Raw genomic sequence first — 15,881 nt, forward strand, 5'->3', positions numbered from 1 at the left:
AAAGGGCGCCGAGTACCCGCTTTAATTGGGGGAAAGGTGAACGGCTTGATTTGTCCTGATGAAGCTTTGAAACATTTCAACGACCGGCAGGACTGCTGCTTTTGAGGAGCTTTTTGACCGTCTTTTGCATCTACCACAGAACTATCTTATGTTTACACCCACTCGGAAAACCTACTGGAAGCTGTACCTAAGACTGAGGAAAGTGAAAGCAAAGTCCCATGGAAGCCAAAGACGACTCAGACATGCTGTGCGGAGAGCCGGATCCCTCCCCTCACCCCTCACCCCTGCAGCAGCCAACTGAAGTTAGGGAGCCCCTGGGGGCTCTTGCCTACAGAGGAGCCCCTAAGTCAACTGCAGGACCGGTCATCCCGCCAGCCTCCTCCCCAAGTCCCGGAACTTCTCTGGGAGCACCTTCCACCGGAAAGCTACTAGTCTAGCACGAGTTCCTTTATTCGTGCTTCCTCGATCTTAAGCAAACAAAACATCTGGAGGTAGACTCTGGCAGGTTTCAAAGAGCAAAGCAGATCCCCTCTTCTAGGGAGCTCAGGTCCCCCCTCAGGGACACACACCTGAGTCCCGCGGCCTCCCCGGTGCCTTGCTGCATGCCTGGCACTGGAACGTGCCCTTCCCCAGCGAGGTCCTGGGGCCACCAGCATTCAGGAGTCACTGTGAATACGGGAATCGGGGGTGGTTTTAAATGCTTCTTTATTCTTACAAATGCTGTAAAAATTAATATAAAAAAGTGAGCATGCTCAGTCTTTTCCTCTTATCTACAATACAAAGGGTTTGTCTGAAAAGTTTGTTTCCTTTTTTTTCTTTTTCTTTTTTTTTTTTTACAAATGTACCTTAGCTGCATCAACAGGAGTAAGATGTAGAAAAGCTACCATTATAAAAATAATTTAAGGGGAAAGAAACACGTATAGCTTCTCTCGAAGTTCAGTGGTGGTTCAGTCCAGGCCGTAGGTTCCTCCGTGGGCGCGTCCCAAAGACACTGCGGCCGGCGCCCAGCGGCTCTCGCGGCGTCCGGGCGGGGCGCGCTCCGCTCCCGGGCCCGTCGGGTCTGAGGTATCGGTCGTTGGTGAGTCTCTCCCGCCCCCCCCTCCCCCCCGGGGCCGCGCGTTACCGGCAGTCGGCGGCCCCGGCGGCCGGCAGGAAGGGCGGGCTGGGCAGCTGCTTGAAGAACTGCCGGAGGCCGGCCAGGTCCCGCGTGAGCTGCTCCACGCGCTGGTGCAGTTTCTCGTTTTCGGCCGACAGCTCCACCAGCTTCTGCTGCATCTCCTGGTTGCGCCGCTTGGCCTTGTCGCGGCTCTTGCGCACGGCGATGTTGTTGCGCTCGCGCCGCTGCCGGTACTCCGGGCTGCCGCGGTCCGGACCCCTCTTGCCGGCGCTCTTCTCCCGCGCCGGGCCCGGGGCGGGGCTCGGCCCGGGGCTGCCGCGCGGCGGCTCGGGCGACGTGGGCGGCGTGGGCTGCGCCGCGGCCGCCAGGCTCACCACCGTCTGCGCGCACGCGGCCACCTGCGCCGGCAGCAGCGAGCCGGGCGCGTCGCCGTCGCCCCAGTCGGGCTCGCGCTTGAGCGGACGCGGGGCGGCAGTGCCCGGGCCGTGGGGGCGCGCGAGGCCGCCGGGCAGCAGCTCCAGGGCTCCCGCGGCGGCGCCCGCCGCGCCCGCCTTGTGGTTGCTGTTGAAGAGGTCGGCGAAGAGCTCGTCGTGGCACAGCTCTAGGGTGGGCACGGCGGCCATGGAGTCGATGTAGGCGCTGAAGTCGATGGCGCTCTCGTCGTCGTACATGGCGGGGGCTACGGCGCCCGGCTCGCCCAGGCTCCCCGGCTCGCTCCCGCGGCCTGGCTTGCCCGCCCGGCCCGGCTCGTAAAAGGGCGCGGGCTCCGCGGGCCAGGGCGCGCCGCGCGCCGGGCCGTCCAGGCTGAAGAGCGCGGCGCTCATGGCGGCGTCGGGCCGGCCTCCGTGTCCGAGCGCGGCTGTCACCTCGCTGGGCCGGGCCCCGCCGCCTTTTCTAGCTCGAGCTGACGCGCACGCCCCGCCCCGGCTCCAGAACCGCGGGGGCGCCCCGGGGCCGCGGGGAGGGGGAGGGGGAGGAGGAGGGGGGCGGCGGGCGGCGGCGCCCAGGGAGACCCCGCCCCGAGCACCCCGCCCGGCCCCGGAGCCGCCCCCGAGCCACCCCCCCCCCCCGCCCCCGGCCGCTGTCCTCTCGCTGCCCCCACCCCCACCCCCACGCCCCGGCCCGCGCGGGAGGGGAAGGGGCGCCACTTCCTCCCCGTCCGCGGCCCGGCCCGATCGCTTCTGCTGGGAATGGCCCTCCCTCTGCCCGCACTCCGGCTCCTTCTCTCCTTCCTGTTTGTTGGGTTTGGAGCCTCTTTGCTCTTCGGAGCGGCAGTGAAATCAAAACCAGGACTTGGCTGCGGCGCGCGCGTCCCGGGCCGGTTCCCGTCGTTTCAGGGAGCGCCAGCTGGGGGGCGGGGGGGCGACTGCGGGACCGAGGACAGAGCGCTGGGGCGTTCTCCAGCCACGGCTCCGGCCCTGGGGACCCCGGTCCGCGCCACGAGCGGCAAGGAGGGCTCAGTGGGGGGGGGGGGGGGGGGGGGGGGGGGGGGCTTCGCACGTTTCCGGAAACCCGGGGCCCAATTTGGCCCTTCTCCCCCGGGTTCCCGGGGCCCAGTCGGCCCTAGGGGTCGAGGCTCGGCGTCGCGGCTGGAGCTTCAGGCCGCAGGGACCGCGGGGCACAGCAGACGGGAGACGAGGAGTCCCGACGCACGTTGGAGCCGCCGGCCGCGCTAAATGCCGGGGGCTGCCGCGCTCGCAGGCCCCGACGGCCGGCTCGACCCCCGCAAAGTCCCGCGGCCCCGCGCTCCCCGCGAGCTCCCCGCGCCCTGGCGTTCGCGCTCGGCCTGCTAAAGCAGTGCCATCTGGCGGTGGCGTCTTGCTCCAGTCCTGTGTTTAGTTCCGGGCTCTTTTCTCTGTGCCCGGTATTCCAAGAAGAAGTCCTTTTGAGTCTAAAGCGGGTGGGTCCTCTTTAGGAGAAAGAGATTTACACGAGCAGCTCTGACAGCGTATCACGTTGCTGGCTCTTCATACTGTAAAATGCATGAAGAGACGGGATGGATTGATTTTGTTCGTTGTTTCCTGCAATTTGGGGCAGGCGTTTCTGGGCAAGTGCACTTATTAAATCGCTGACCTTATTCCAACGTGGCCTCGTTCTCACATCTGTGCTTGGCTTCGGCTTCTCACTCACCAGACTTTTAACGCTCCAAAAACTGCACCGGAGTTAATGCAGGCAATTCCAGAGGTAATTTCTAATGATATACTATGGATGTTTTATAGGTTTTCTACAAGGACAAACATGTTGCTTTGGAATTACTTGGAGAGGGCACATGATGTTACACTATTGATTAATTTCCTATGAAGGGTAAAACCCAGGGACACATATAGTGTGGGCTCATGCCTAAGCGAAGAAAAAGCTGACGACATATGTCTCGGTTCTTATTTAGGAACCTATAGAAACACTATCGAAGCTCTCTCCAATCAGAGAATGTAAAATGAATATATGGAGGAACCATATTCGTATGAAAATGATTCAGTGAGGTGATTAGTCGATTCACATATCAGATTAGGATTGAGCTTGAAAGGTATGGGAGGCCAACATTTTTTTAGTGTATTATGCACTAATGATAACTTTTGGATTTAAATTTTTTTCTTCCCTTTTCCAGAAGTAGGGAGAAGGGGAGAGATCATAGACCAGCAAACTATGGATTTGTTGTGACATTTGAGGGAAAATTGAAGGCTTTTTAAAAAATAATAGAGCAGTTGAAGGTTGAGGGGCTGTCAAAAAGACAGTTGTTCGTAGTCCTTTCTTAAATGCCTCCACTTTCTGCCCTTTCCCAGCTCTACTATAAATTTATTCAAGATAAATACCGATCTGTTCATTTCTCGTTGTTAGGGATCTGTTTCAAGTAATTACTTGAGCCTTCTCGAGTCTTCAGTATTCTGAGCCGAAGGGGCCAAATGAAGGCGTCAAGGAAGCACACCTTCAAAACGTGGAGGCTTTGGGTTCCCGGTGTTTATGAAGGTGCTCCTATGTTGCGCATAGTTGAGACTTTCTGATGAAGTCCCCTCCCTGTGGACTTTCTAAACACATCAGCCTTTTAGAAAAGCCAGGAGGCTGAAAATGCTTAAAATATGCTCGAGTATTGAGCACTGTCAGAATTAGAAAGTCCTGCGCATCCATAACAGAGTGACCATAACTCGGTTCTGATGAGAGATCATTTTGGGGTGCTTCATATGGCACAAGATGTGAGCCAAGAACAGGTCTCCTCCAAATTAAAGTCTGGAACAGTGCAAATGTTCTGGGAGCGGTGCTATCAAAAATGTAAAAATGAAGTTTCGAGAGAGAGACTGTTGACTTCAGCGCCCTCTTTAGATTATTATTCTCAACCGTCACATTAGATATTTTGTTGACCTGCCTTAGGACTAATTTTAACTTCTTGGTCTATTTTCATGCGTTTCATCTCAGTCAACAGTGAGGTTACAAATACAGACTTTTTTGGGTAAAACTTATTCAAATATATATTAGTTTGAAAAGGCAAGACGGCAGGGGCGCCTGGGTGGCGCAGTCGGTTAAGCGTCCGACTTCAGCCAGGTCACGATCTCGCGGCCCGTGAGTTCGAGCCCCGCGTCAGGCTCTGGGCTGATGGCTCGGAGCCTGGAGCCTGTTTCCGATTCTGTGTCTCCCTCTCTCTCTGCCCCTCCCCTGCTCATGCTCTGCCTCTCTCTGTCCCAAAAATAAAAATAAACATTGAAAAAAAAAAATTTAAAAAAAAAAAAAAAAGAAAAGGCAAGACGGGTTAAAGTAATGAAAACACAAGGTCCGTGTGAATTGGAGTCACATCCTTGGTGCTGTTAAGTCCTATATATTTATTAAAAACCGACCCCGGTTGGTAAAAATTTCTGCATTCAGCCTCTGGAGACTGAGCCCCCAGATCACACAGTAGCCAGAGCTGAAAACGGGTATTTGGTTATGTCAGATTGTGTTGCTCATTTGTCCAACCTGCCATATATTTGCTCACGTTCCCAGTAATAAAAACACAGAGGAGGGGCGGTTTGCCTTCCCAGCCTGTTTTCTTGTGGACTTATCCCGCCGTCAGCCCACACCTGTCTGTCCTCCCTGCCATGACCCAGCTCCTCAGCCACCCCCTTGGTGGCACTTGCCCACCCCAAATCAATCCGTTTTGCACATGGCCTCCAGGCGGGCTTCCAAGAGGAAGACATCACATTGCTGTGTTCCTCAGAATCTCCTGAAAAGTCCTTTGCTACAATAGTGTGTCACTTTCTGAGTGTGAACCCTCCACAGCCCACTCTTTTCAGTCCATTTCCTACCACGAGCAACTGACCCGTGACTCAACTCTGAATATCCTCCAGACCCGCCTGGTCCCCTGCGGGTGATGCCGACCGTTCTGCTGACGGGGCTTTTCCTCTACTGCTTGGCTGGCTGCGTCCTTCCATCAACTCTCTAGCCCTCCCGAACGGCACCTCTCTGTTGCCTTCTGTGACTTACTTTAGCCAAATTAATCATTTCCTCATCTGGTTTTTCCGGAAAAGTACATCCCACGTAGTGCCAATTGTTACAGGTATTTTTTTTTTTTTAATTGAAATTGGGATTCACATGACAATCAGCATCGGCCAACGAGTCAGTTAGGGGGTTCGTCATTGCTTGTACCTGGGTGTCGGGCTGGGAGTGAAGTCCCGGGGATGACAGTGGAGCTTTCAAGGAATTCCACGTCCCAACTCTCACGGTGGGATAGACAGCAGTGTCGTGTAAAAAGCCCAAGCGTCAGTGACTGAATTGAAAAGTGATTCAGAGGAGGAAAACGGTGAACGTGAAGTGTAGAAATGTCCTAAGCAATGAACCCGGCTTGTATTTTCCTGTTCACCCATGCATTTGTGCCACAGATTAAAATCAGTGTCTGTAGGAGACTAAGTTCTTCGTAGGACAACCTGGTAATGTTAAGAAAAGGAGAGGAGCCAAGTGTCTAAAAGTCGTGGAGTAGGGAGCACCAGCGCTCCGTCCCTCCACAGTAACAGCTGGTACACTGTCCGAATCAACTAGCGTGGAAGTCTGAAATCTGGCCCAAAACCTGTACAGGAGGAAAGCGCAGTGACGAAGCCGCTCCGCTGCCACTAAGCGAGCGTGGTGGCATTTTGCATTTCCCGCGTGCTGTCCCCCACCCTCCGGGCCGCTGGCGGTCGTGAAGACGGCGGTGGGAGCTCCTGGTGCAGGCTGCTGGTGCCGGAGGAGCGATGCAGACTCTGTTCTCAGTGGACTGACGAGCTGCGGATCTGTCCAGTGACCCCCTGAGGGACTGGGGCGAGGGGTGGCCTTTGGGCATTTGCCAAAAGCACGTAGGAGCAAAGCTACTGGCTGTAGCAGCCTAAGACGAGCGAAAGGGAGACCAAACCCCTGGGGAAAGAAGACTTTGGGAAAGGAGATAGGTGGGGGGAAAGGGCTTTTAAAAGCCCCTGCATATTCCAGGAAATCAGGAAGTGCACAGGCATGCCCCGGACGGGCTGCATACGCAGGACCGAAGAATGCCCCCGACTTTCACTTCTGGCTGAACTTCATGCTCCACTCATTCGGGAAGTGAAAGCTGAGGCAGAATTCATTTTAAAAAGCCTAGCTAAGCATTGAAGGAGTATCCCAACACACAAACCAATCTGCAAAAACTACAAGTGTATTTTTTTCGTGTGTGTGTGTGTGTGTGTGTGTACATATACAGAGATACTTTTGGCTTAAGGCATTTAAGGTAACCATTAAAACAGACTATATTCACGAATCAGCATGATACATCAGGAACAGGATAAAAACCTTGTGATCATGTCAATAGATGCAAAAAAAAAAAAAAAGCATTTTCAAAGTACATCCATTCATGAGTTTTAAAAAAACCCTCAACAAAGTAGCTTTAGGGGGAACATAATAAATGTCTTACATGAAAAACTCCACAATGAACATCATACAGTGGGGAGAAACTGAGAGTTTTTCCCTTAAGGCCAGCAATAAGACAGGGATGTCCACTCTCACCATTATTTAACATAGTGCTGGAAGTCCTAAGCCACAGTAATCAATGAAAACAAATAAAAACCATCTGGATCACTAAGAAGTCAAACTGTCACTACTTGCCGATGACAGGATACTGTATATAAAAAACCCAAAAGACTCTACCCAAAAATTGCTAGAATTGACAAATGAATTCAGGAAGTCACAGGATATAAAATCAGCATACAGAAATCTGTTGCATTTCTATATTCCAATAATGAAGAAAGAGAAATTAATAAAATAATCCCAGCTACAAATTGCACTGAAAAGAATAAGATACCTGGGAATAAACCTAACTAAAGAGGTGAAAGACTTGTACTCCAAAAACCAGAAAACACTGATGAAAGAAATTGAAGATGGCACAAAGAAATGGAAAGACATTCCATGCTCATGAATTGGAAGAACAAATTGAGAGGGCGGGCCTACGCCGGCCGACTCCATCTTGTTCTGTGTCCTCCACCTTGAGTGACTATGTCCCCGGCATGACCCCTTTTCCGGGAAAATCGCAGAAACCTCAGACCGCGCCTCCTCTCCTTGAGTAACCTCCCACTCACCCATTCAAACTTCCTGATCAAAACACGCCCAGCGACCTGCGTAACAGGACTCCGACCCTTCCCCAGCCAATCGGCTGAGGCCACAGCCATTACCTCACCAACTGCCCCTAGACCCCTATAAAACCTTTGTCCTTTTGAAACTCGCTCTCTGTCCGGTATCTCACCGCTGCGTCGGTGCAGGTAGGGGATTGAGCTCGAGCTAGCTCGAATAAAGGTTCTTTTGCTTTTGCATCAGACTCAGCTCCCTAGTGGTCTTTGGGGATCACAAATTCTGGGCATAACACAAATATAGTTAAAATGCCAGTACTACCCCAAGCAATCTACACATTTAATGCAATCCCTATCAAAATACCAACAGCATTTTTCACAGAACTGTAACAGTTCTGTAATCCGTATGGAACCACAAAAGATCCTGAATAGCCAAAGCAATCTTGAAAGAGAAAAACAAAACCGGAGGTATCACAATTCCAGACTTCAAGTTATATGACAAAGCTGTAGTGACCAAAATAGGATGGTACTGGCACAAAAATCAACACACAGTTCAATGAAACAAAATAGTAAGCCCAGAAATAAACCGACAATTGTATGGTCAATTAATCTTCAAAAAAGGAAAGACTAATGGGAAAGTCTCTTCAACAAATCGTGCTGAGAAAACTGGACAGTAACATGCAAAAGAACAAAACTGGGCCACCTTCTTGTACCATACACAAAAGTACATTCACAATGGATGAAAGACCTTATGTGAGACCTGAAAACATAAAAACCTAGAAGAGAACACAAGCAATAATGTCTCTGACATCAGCTGTAGCGACATTTTTCTAGATACGTCTCCTGAGGCAAGGGAAATAAAGGCAAAAACTATTGGAACTACACCAAAATACAAAGCTTTTGCACAGCAAAGGAAGCAGTCAACAAAACTAAAAGGTGGCTCAGTCGGTAAAGCATCACACTTCAGTTCAGGTAATCAGCTGGTGAGTTCAAGTCCCGCCTTGGGCTCTTTGCTGTCAGCACAGAACCTGCTTCAGACTGTCTCCCTCTCTCTCGGCCCCTCCCTCCCCCACTCATGCTTGCTTGCTCTTGCTCTCTTAAAAATAAATATTTAAAATAAAATTTATAAAGAAAATAACAAAAAGGTAACCTCTTGAATGGGAAAAGATATTTGCAAGTGAAATATCTAATAAAGGGTTAGTATCTAAAATATGTAAAGAATTTATACAGTTCAACACCCATAAAACAGCCCAATTTGAAAAAATGGGCAGAAGACATGAACAGACATTTCTCCAAAGAAGACATACAAATGGCCAACAGACACATGCAAAGATGCTCAACATCACAAATCAGGGAAATGCAAATCAAAACTACAATGTGATATCACCTCCTGTAAGAATGGGTAAAATAAAAAGCTTAAGAAACAAGTGTTGGCGAAGATGTGGAGTAAAAGGATCCTTTGTACACTGTTGGTAGAAATGCAAAGAGGTGTAGCCACTCTGGAAAACAGTATGGAGGTTCCTCAAAAAGTTGAAACCAGAAGCACCCTATGATCCAGCAATTGTGCTACTGTGCCATCCACCCAAAAGAACACAAAAACATTAATTCAGACAGATACCTACACCCTTATGTTTATAGCAGCATTATTTACAATAGCCAAATTATGAAAGTAGTCATGTCCATCAGATAAATGGATAAAGAAGATGTGGTATATATACACAATGGAATATTATTCAGCCATAAAAAAAAAGAATGAAATCTTTCCATTTGCAAGGACATTGATGGAGCTAGAGAGTATAATGCTAAGTGAACTAAGGAAGGCAAATACCATATAATTTCACTCATGTGGAATTTAAGAAACAAAACAAACAAGCAAAGGAAAAAGAGAAAGAGACAAACCAAGAAACAGACAACTATAGAGAACAAAATGATGGTTACCAGAGTGGAGGTGGGAGAGGGGATGGGTGAAACAGGTGATGGAGATTCAGGAGGACACTTGCTGTGATGAGCACTGGACGATGTTTGGAAGTGTTGAATCACTATATTGTATATCTGAAACTAACATAAGCACTATATGTTAACTATACTGGAATTAGAATAAAAACTTAAAAAAAAAAAAGGTCTACCGAGGGGCATCTAGCTGGCTCAGTTGGTAGAGTATGCAATTCTTGATCTAGGGGTCATGAGTTCATGCCCTATGCTGGGTGTAGAGCCTACTTAAAATTTTTTTTATTTTTATTTATTTATTTTATTTTATTTTTTATTTTTTAAAATTTACATCCAAGTTAGTTAGCATATAGTGAAACAATGATTTCAGGAGTAGATTCCTTAGTGCCCCTAGCCCATTTAGCCCATCACCCCTCCCACAATCCCTCCAGTTTGTTCTCCATATTTATGAGTCTCTTCTGTTTTGTCCTCCTCCCTGTTTTTATATTATTTTTGTTTCCCTTCCCTTATGTTCATCTGTTTTGTCTCTTAAAAACCTCATCTGAGTGAAGTCATATGATTTTTGTCTTTCTTTGACTAATTTCACTTAGCATAATACCCTCCAGTTCCATCCACATAGTTGCAAATGGCAAGATTTCATTCTTTTTGATTGGCGAGTAATACTCTAGTGTGTGTGTGTGTGTGTGTGTATACACATCTTTATCCATTCATCCGTCGATGGACATTTGGGCTTTTTCCATACTTTGGCTATTGTTGATACTGCTGCTCTAAACATGGGGGTGCATGTGCCCCTTCGAAACAACACACCTGTATCCTGTGGATAAATGCCTAGTAGTGCAATTCCCGGGTTAGGGTAGTTCTATTTTTAGTTTTTTGAGGAACCTCCATCCTTTTTTCCAAGGTGTCTGCACCAGCTTGCATTCCCATACTTAAATTTTTTTTAAAAGGGACTAAATGGGAGAGCATGCAAATAATATATCCAGTAGGGGGTTAATATCTAAAATATATAAAGAACTCATACCAATCAACACCAAAGAAACAATCTGATTAAAAGATGGGCATAAGACTCAGACATTTTTCCAAAAAAAAGCCCATACAGATGGCCAACATACACATAAAAAGATGCTCAACATCATTCATCGTCAGAGAAATGCAAATCAAAACCACAAGATATCACCTCATATCTGGCAGAATGGCTAAAATCAAAAAAGACAAGAAATAAAAGGGTGGGCAAGGATATGGAGGAAAGGGAACCCTTGTACTGATGGTGGGAATGTAAAACTGGTACAAACTTTATGGAGGTTGTTCAAAAGTTAAAAATAGAACTGCAGTATGATCCAGCAATCCCACCTATGAGTACTTATCCAAAGAAAAACACTAATTTGGAAAAATTAATGCACGCCTATGTTCACTGCAGCATTAGTGAGCAGAGCCAAGATATGGAAGTGATTTAAAATTGCCCATCACTAGGGCACCTGGGTAGCTCAGTCGGTTAAGCTTACAACTCTTGGTTTCTGCTCAGGTCATGATCTCATGGTTTCATGAGTTCAAGCCCCACATCGGGATCTGTGCTGGCAGCACAGAGCCTGCTTGGGATTCTCTTTCCTTTTGTCTCTGTCCCTCCCCCACTCATGCTGTCTCTGTCTCTCTCAAAATAAATAAAAAAATTTTAAAGTGCCCATCAACAGATGAATGGATAAAGAAAATGTAGTATGTGTGTGTGTGTGTGTGTGTATTCCACATGGAATGGAATATTAGCCATAAAGGAGAATGGCATCTTGCCATCTGTGACAACATGGATGGAACTTGAGGGAATTATGCTAAGTGAAGTAAGTTAGACAAAGATAAATACCATAAGATTTCACACATATGTGGAATCTTAAAAAACAAAACAAATGTACAAACAACACAGGAGCAGAGTCATAAATACAAACTGATGTTTGCCAAAAGGGGATGTGGGGGAATAGGTGAAATAAGTGAAGGGGATTAATGGGCATAAAATTCCAGTTATAAAATGAGTAAGTCCTAGGGATATAAAGCATAGGGAATACAGTCAATAATACAGTAGTAACTTTGTTGGTGACAGATGTTAAATAGATTAATGGTGATCATTTCATAATGTATAAAAATATCAAACCACTGTTGGACCCCCGAAACTAATACAATATTGTACATCAACTATACTTCAATCATAATCATAAATCACCTGTATTAAAAGTGTTTAAAGAGCTAAGAGAAACCATGGACAAAGATCTAAAGTAAACCAGGAGAATAACGTATCACCAAATAGAGACTATCAAGAGATTCAAAAGTGATCAAAAAGGAACTAAATCCTGAAGCTGAAATTCAGTGAAAATTTTACTAGAGGGTTACAATAGAACTGAACAAGCAGAAGAAAAGACTCAGCAAATTTGAATATGGGACAATTGAAACTATCTGATCAGGGAATCATAAAAATAAAAGAATGAAGAGAAGTGAACAGAACCTGAGGGGCCTTGGCACACCGTCAAGAACACCAGCAGGTGCACAGTGGAAGTCCCAGAAGAAGAGGGAGAGGCAGGGGTAGAAAGATTATCTGAAGAAACAAGGACCAGCAATTTCCCACATTTTGTGAAAGATCTGAGTCTACACAACAAGCCCAACAAATGCTAAGTGGAAACTCAAAGAGATCCACATCAAGAAAGACTGTCATCAAATTGTGGAAAGCCAAACACAAAGAGGATCTTGAAACCAGCAAGAGTAAAGTGACTCATCACAAGCAAGTGATTCTCAATAAGGTTCATAGTCAATTTCACCTCAGCAACCATGGAAGCCAGAGCATCATGATAAAAGAAGTATATGCCAATAAAGAATATGTCCAGCACAGATGAAGGAGAAATTAAGACATTCCCAAGTAAACAAAAAGCACTTTGGTGGTCTTTTGGGACTTAGTACCTTACTCCCAAGGAACCCAAGAAGCATCTCACCATCACAGCCTTACTAGAACCAGACAAACCTCCAAACAGGCTGAAGAACAAGCTAAGCAAGCAAAGCAGCCTGGACTCTTCCCATCACTGTCAGACAAAAATTGGGTGAGTGCTGACTTATGCAGGCACTCACTCATGAGACAGAAATTGCAGAACACCAGCCTTCCTAAAGGGAGACTCCAGCACATTATTGGAGGGAAAAATACAAATATGGTTGCAGTGGAAGCACTAGGAGAAACTGTCCCAACACTATCCCTCCCCTAAGGAAACACTGAATATGGCTGATTTGTCTGGTGGAGACACCCTCTCCCATGGGAGAAATGGAAGGTAGTGAATAAATGCCTCGTTACCTTAGGCAGACAGGAACCCTTTTGTCTCCAACAGTACCTGGAGTAGTAAGGTGGGAGCTCTACCACTGGGGAGAGGGAGGATATTGGGAAAGAGGCAGATTAATTTCAAAGGCCTTAGAGGGACTCTACGAAGTAAGTTCACTCAGTAACCTCTGGGATTACCACCCCCTGGAGATGTCCCTATAGGATACAAGGGCACCTCCAACATGCCAAGTGCTAACACCACACCTCCCCCCACTCTCCTGCTGGTTTCTTGTGCACACTCCACAGTATGACTTGAGAGCAAGCTCTGGTAGACAGGGGAGCACACTCAGAAAGCAAGCCACAGTCAATGGGCAAGGTAGAAACTATAAACTTGAGCTATAACTATAGCACCACCTTCTAGAAAAAAAGGAGAGGTTTCCAATAGCCAGCTTGGTGACTGGTAAGAACCAAAGAAGACATAAAAGTTTAAAAATTTGGCAAGATAGAAGAGTGGAACAGGTTTACTTTCACAAACACAGAGGAAAACTCAGATAACAGTAATACCACAGAACATAACACCTCATCTGCTAAAGGCAATCACCACAGAGTTAAGGAGGTGTCTGCTACTTTAAATGTGAAAGCATCAATGCATAGCCACAAGAAATATTAAAAAATCAAAGAAATATGGTGTCTAAAAAAGAAAACAACAGTTGTCTAGCAACCAAGCTCAAAGGCATGGAATTTTGCAATCTAATGTATAAAGAATTCAAAATAGTGATTATAAAGAAACTCAACAAATTATAACAAAATTAAGAAAGGCAATTCAATAAAATCAGGAATGAAATATATAATCAAAATGAATTATTTTCCAAGGAGATTGAAATTATAAAAAAAGAACCAGCTGAGCTGAAGAATTCAATGAAGGAGATGAAGAATGCAATAGAAAGCCTCTGAAGCAGAGCAGACAAGATGGAAGAAAGAGTAAGTGACTTCAATGATAGGAATTTTGAAATAACACAGAAGAGATGAAAGAACAGATTTAAGGGAGTGAAGAAAGTCTACATGAACCATAGGATTCCATCAAAAAGATAAATGTCAGAATAATCAGGATGCCAGAAGGAGAAGTGAGGGAGAAGGGGCAGAGTTTACTTAGAGAAATAATAGCTGAGAACTTCCAAAATCTGAGTAGAACTGAACATACAACTCCACAAAGTGAATAGATCATCTTGTTATCTCAATGCACAAGGACGTTCTCCAAAATACATTGTAAAGAAACTGTCAAAAATCAATGGTATAGAAAGAATCTTAAAGGCAGCGAGAGAAAAAAAAAATGAATGTAACCTACAGGGATGCCTGGGAGGCTCAGTCTGTTAAGCGTCAACTCTTGGTTTTGGTTCAGGTCATTATCTCATGGTTAATGGGTTTGAGCCCTGTGTTGGACTCTGCTGACAGTGCTGAGCCTGCTTGGTATTCTTTCTCTCCTTCTCTGTCTCTCTGCCTCTCTAGGATACATGCTCTCTCTCCCTCTCAAAAATAAACATTTAGAAGAAAAAAAAAAGAATGTAACCTACAAGAGAACTTCCAGTAGGCTTCCAGCAGAATCTTACAGGCCAGGGGAGAGTGAAATAATGTATGCAAAGTGCAGAAACATAAAAAGTGCCAACCAAGAATGCTTTCTCTGCAAAGTTATTCAGATATGGAGAAATAACAGCTTTCCCAGAAAAACAAAAGCTGAGGGGAGTTCATCACCACTATACCTTCTTTGCAAGAAAGATTGAAAGGAGTTCTTCAGGCCAAAATGAAAAGACATTAATCAGTGACATGAAAACATATGAAAGTACATAACACACTATGAAAGGTGGGATCATAAATATATATGCATCCAACATGGGAGCACTTGAATATATTAAGCAAATACAGAAATAAAGGGGAAAACAGACAAGAATACAATAATCATAAGGGACTTTAATACCACACTTTCAACAAATGGATAGATCACCCAGAAAGAAAATTGACAAGGAAGCATGGACTTGAACCAAACCTTAGACTAAATGGACCTAACAGACATCTATAGAACATTCCATTCAACAGCAGAATATTATTCTCAAGCACACAGAGAATACTCTTGAAGATAGATCATGTGACAAGTCTTTGGAAACTTAAGATTGAAATCATACCAAGTACCTTTTCTAACCACAATGAGATGAGAAGTCAACAACATGAAGAAAGCTGGAAAACCCACAAACACATTAAAACTGAACAGTATGCTCCTGAAAAACCAATTGATCAAAGAAGAAATCAAAATGCAAATCAAAGAATATCTGAAAACAAATGAAAATGGAAACACAACAAATCATAACTTATGAGATGCTGCAAAAGCAGTTCTGAGAGACATGTGTATATATTAAGAAATTTTAAAGACTGAAAATAAACACTCTAACTTTACACCTCAAAGGATCAGAAAAAGAACAAATGAAGCCTAAAATTAGCAGAAGAAAGGAAATAATAAAGATCACAATGAAAATAAGTGAAATAGAAACCAGAAAAACAATAGAAGAAGATCAACAAAAATAAGAGTTGGTTTTTCAAAAAGATAAACAAAATTCGCAAATCTTTAATGGAACTAAGAAAAAAAGAGAAGAAATAAAGTAGAAATAAATGAAATCAGAAATATAACCAGTAGACACTACAATAGACACTGAATTCCAATAGACACTACAGAAATACATAGGATCATAGGTGATCACTATGAGCAAGTATATGCCAACAAATTTGATAGCCTAGAAGAAATGGATTAAGTATCTAGAATCATACTATCTACCAATACTGAACCAGGAAAAAATAGAAATTCTGAACAGACCAATAATGAGTAAAAAGAGTGAATCAATAATAAAAATTGTTCCAACATAGAAAACTTCAGAACCAGATGACTCCACTGGTGAATTCAACCAAACATTTAAGTAACACAAATCTTTTTTTTTACATTTTATTTTTTCTAATATAATTTGTT

At 45.5% G+C, this 15,881-nt stretch overlaps 1 protein-coding gene across 1 annotated transcript; it reads right to left on the reverse strand.

The window, feature by feature from the left end:
- Window positions 1-688: 688 nt before the first annotated feature.
- On the reverse strand, window positions 689-2,087 carry CEBPD (CCAAT enhancer binding protein delta). Its single transcript, XM_043601031.1, has one exon. It carries the CDS (start codon window positions 1,939-1,941, stop codon window positions 1,120-1,122), a length of 822 nt encoding a protein of 273 aa, XP_043456966.1. The 5' UTR covers window positions 1,942-2,087; the 3' UTR covers window positions 689-1,119.
- Window positions 2,088-15,881: the final 13,794 nt, after the last annotated feature.

This window comes from Prionailurus bengalensis, chromosome F2 (genome assembly GCF_016509475.1).
Source record: "Prionailurus bengalensis isolate Pbe53 chromosome F2, Fcat_Pben_1.1_paternal_pri, whole genome shotgun sequence".
NCBI classification, from domain to species: domain Eukaryota; kingdom Metazoa; phylum Chordata; class Mammalia; order Carnivora; family Felidae; genus Prionailurus; species Prionailurus bengalensis.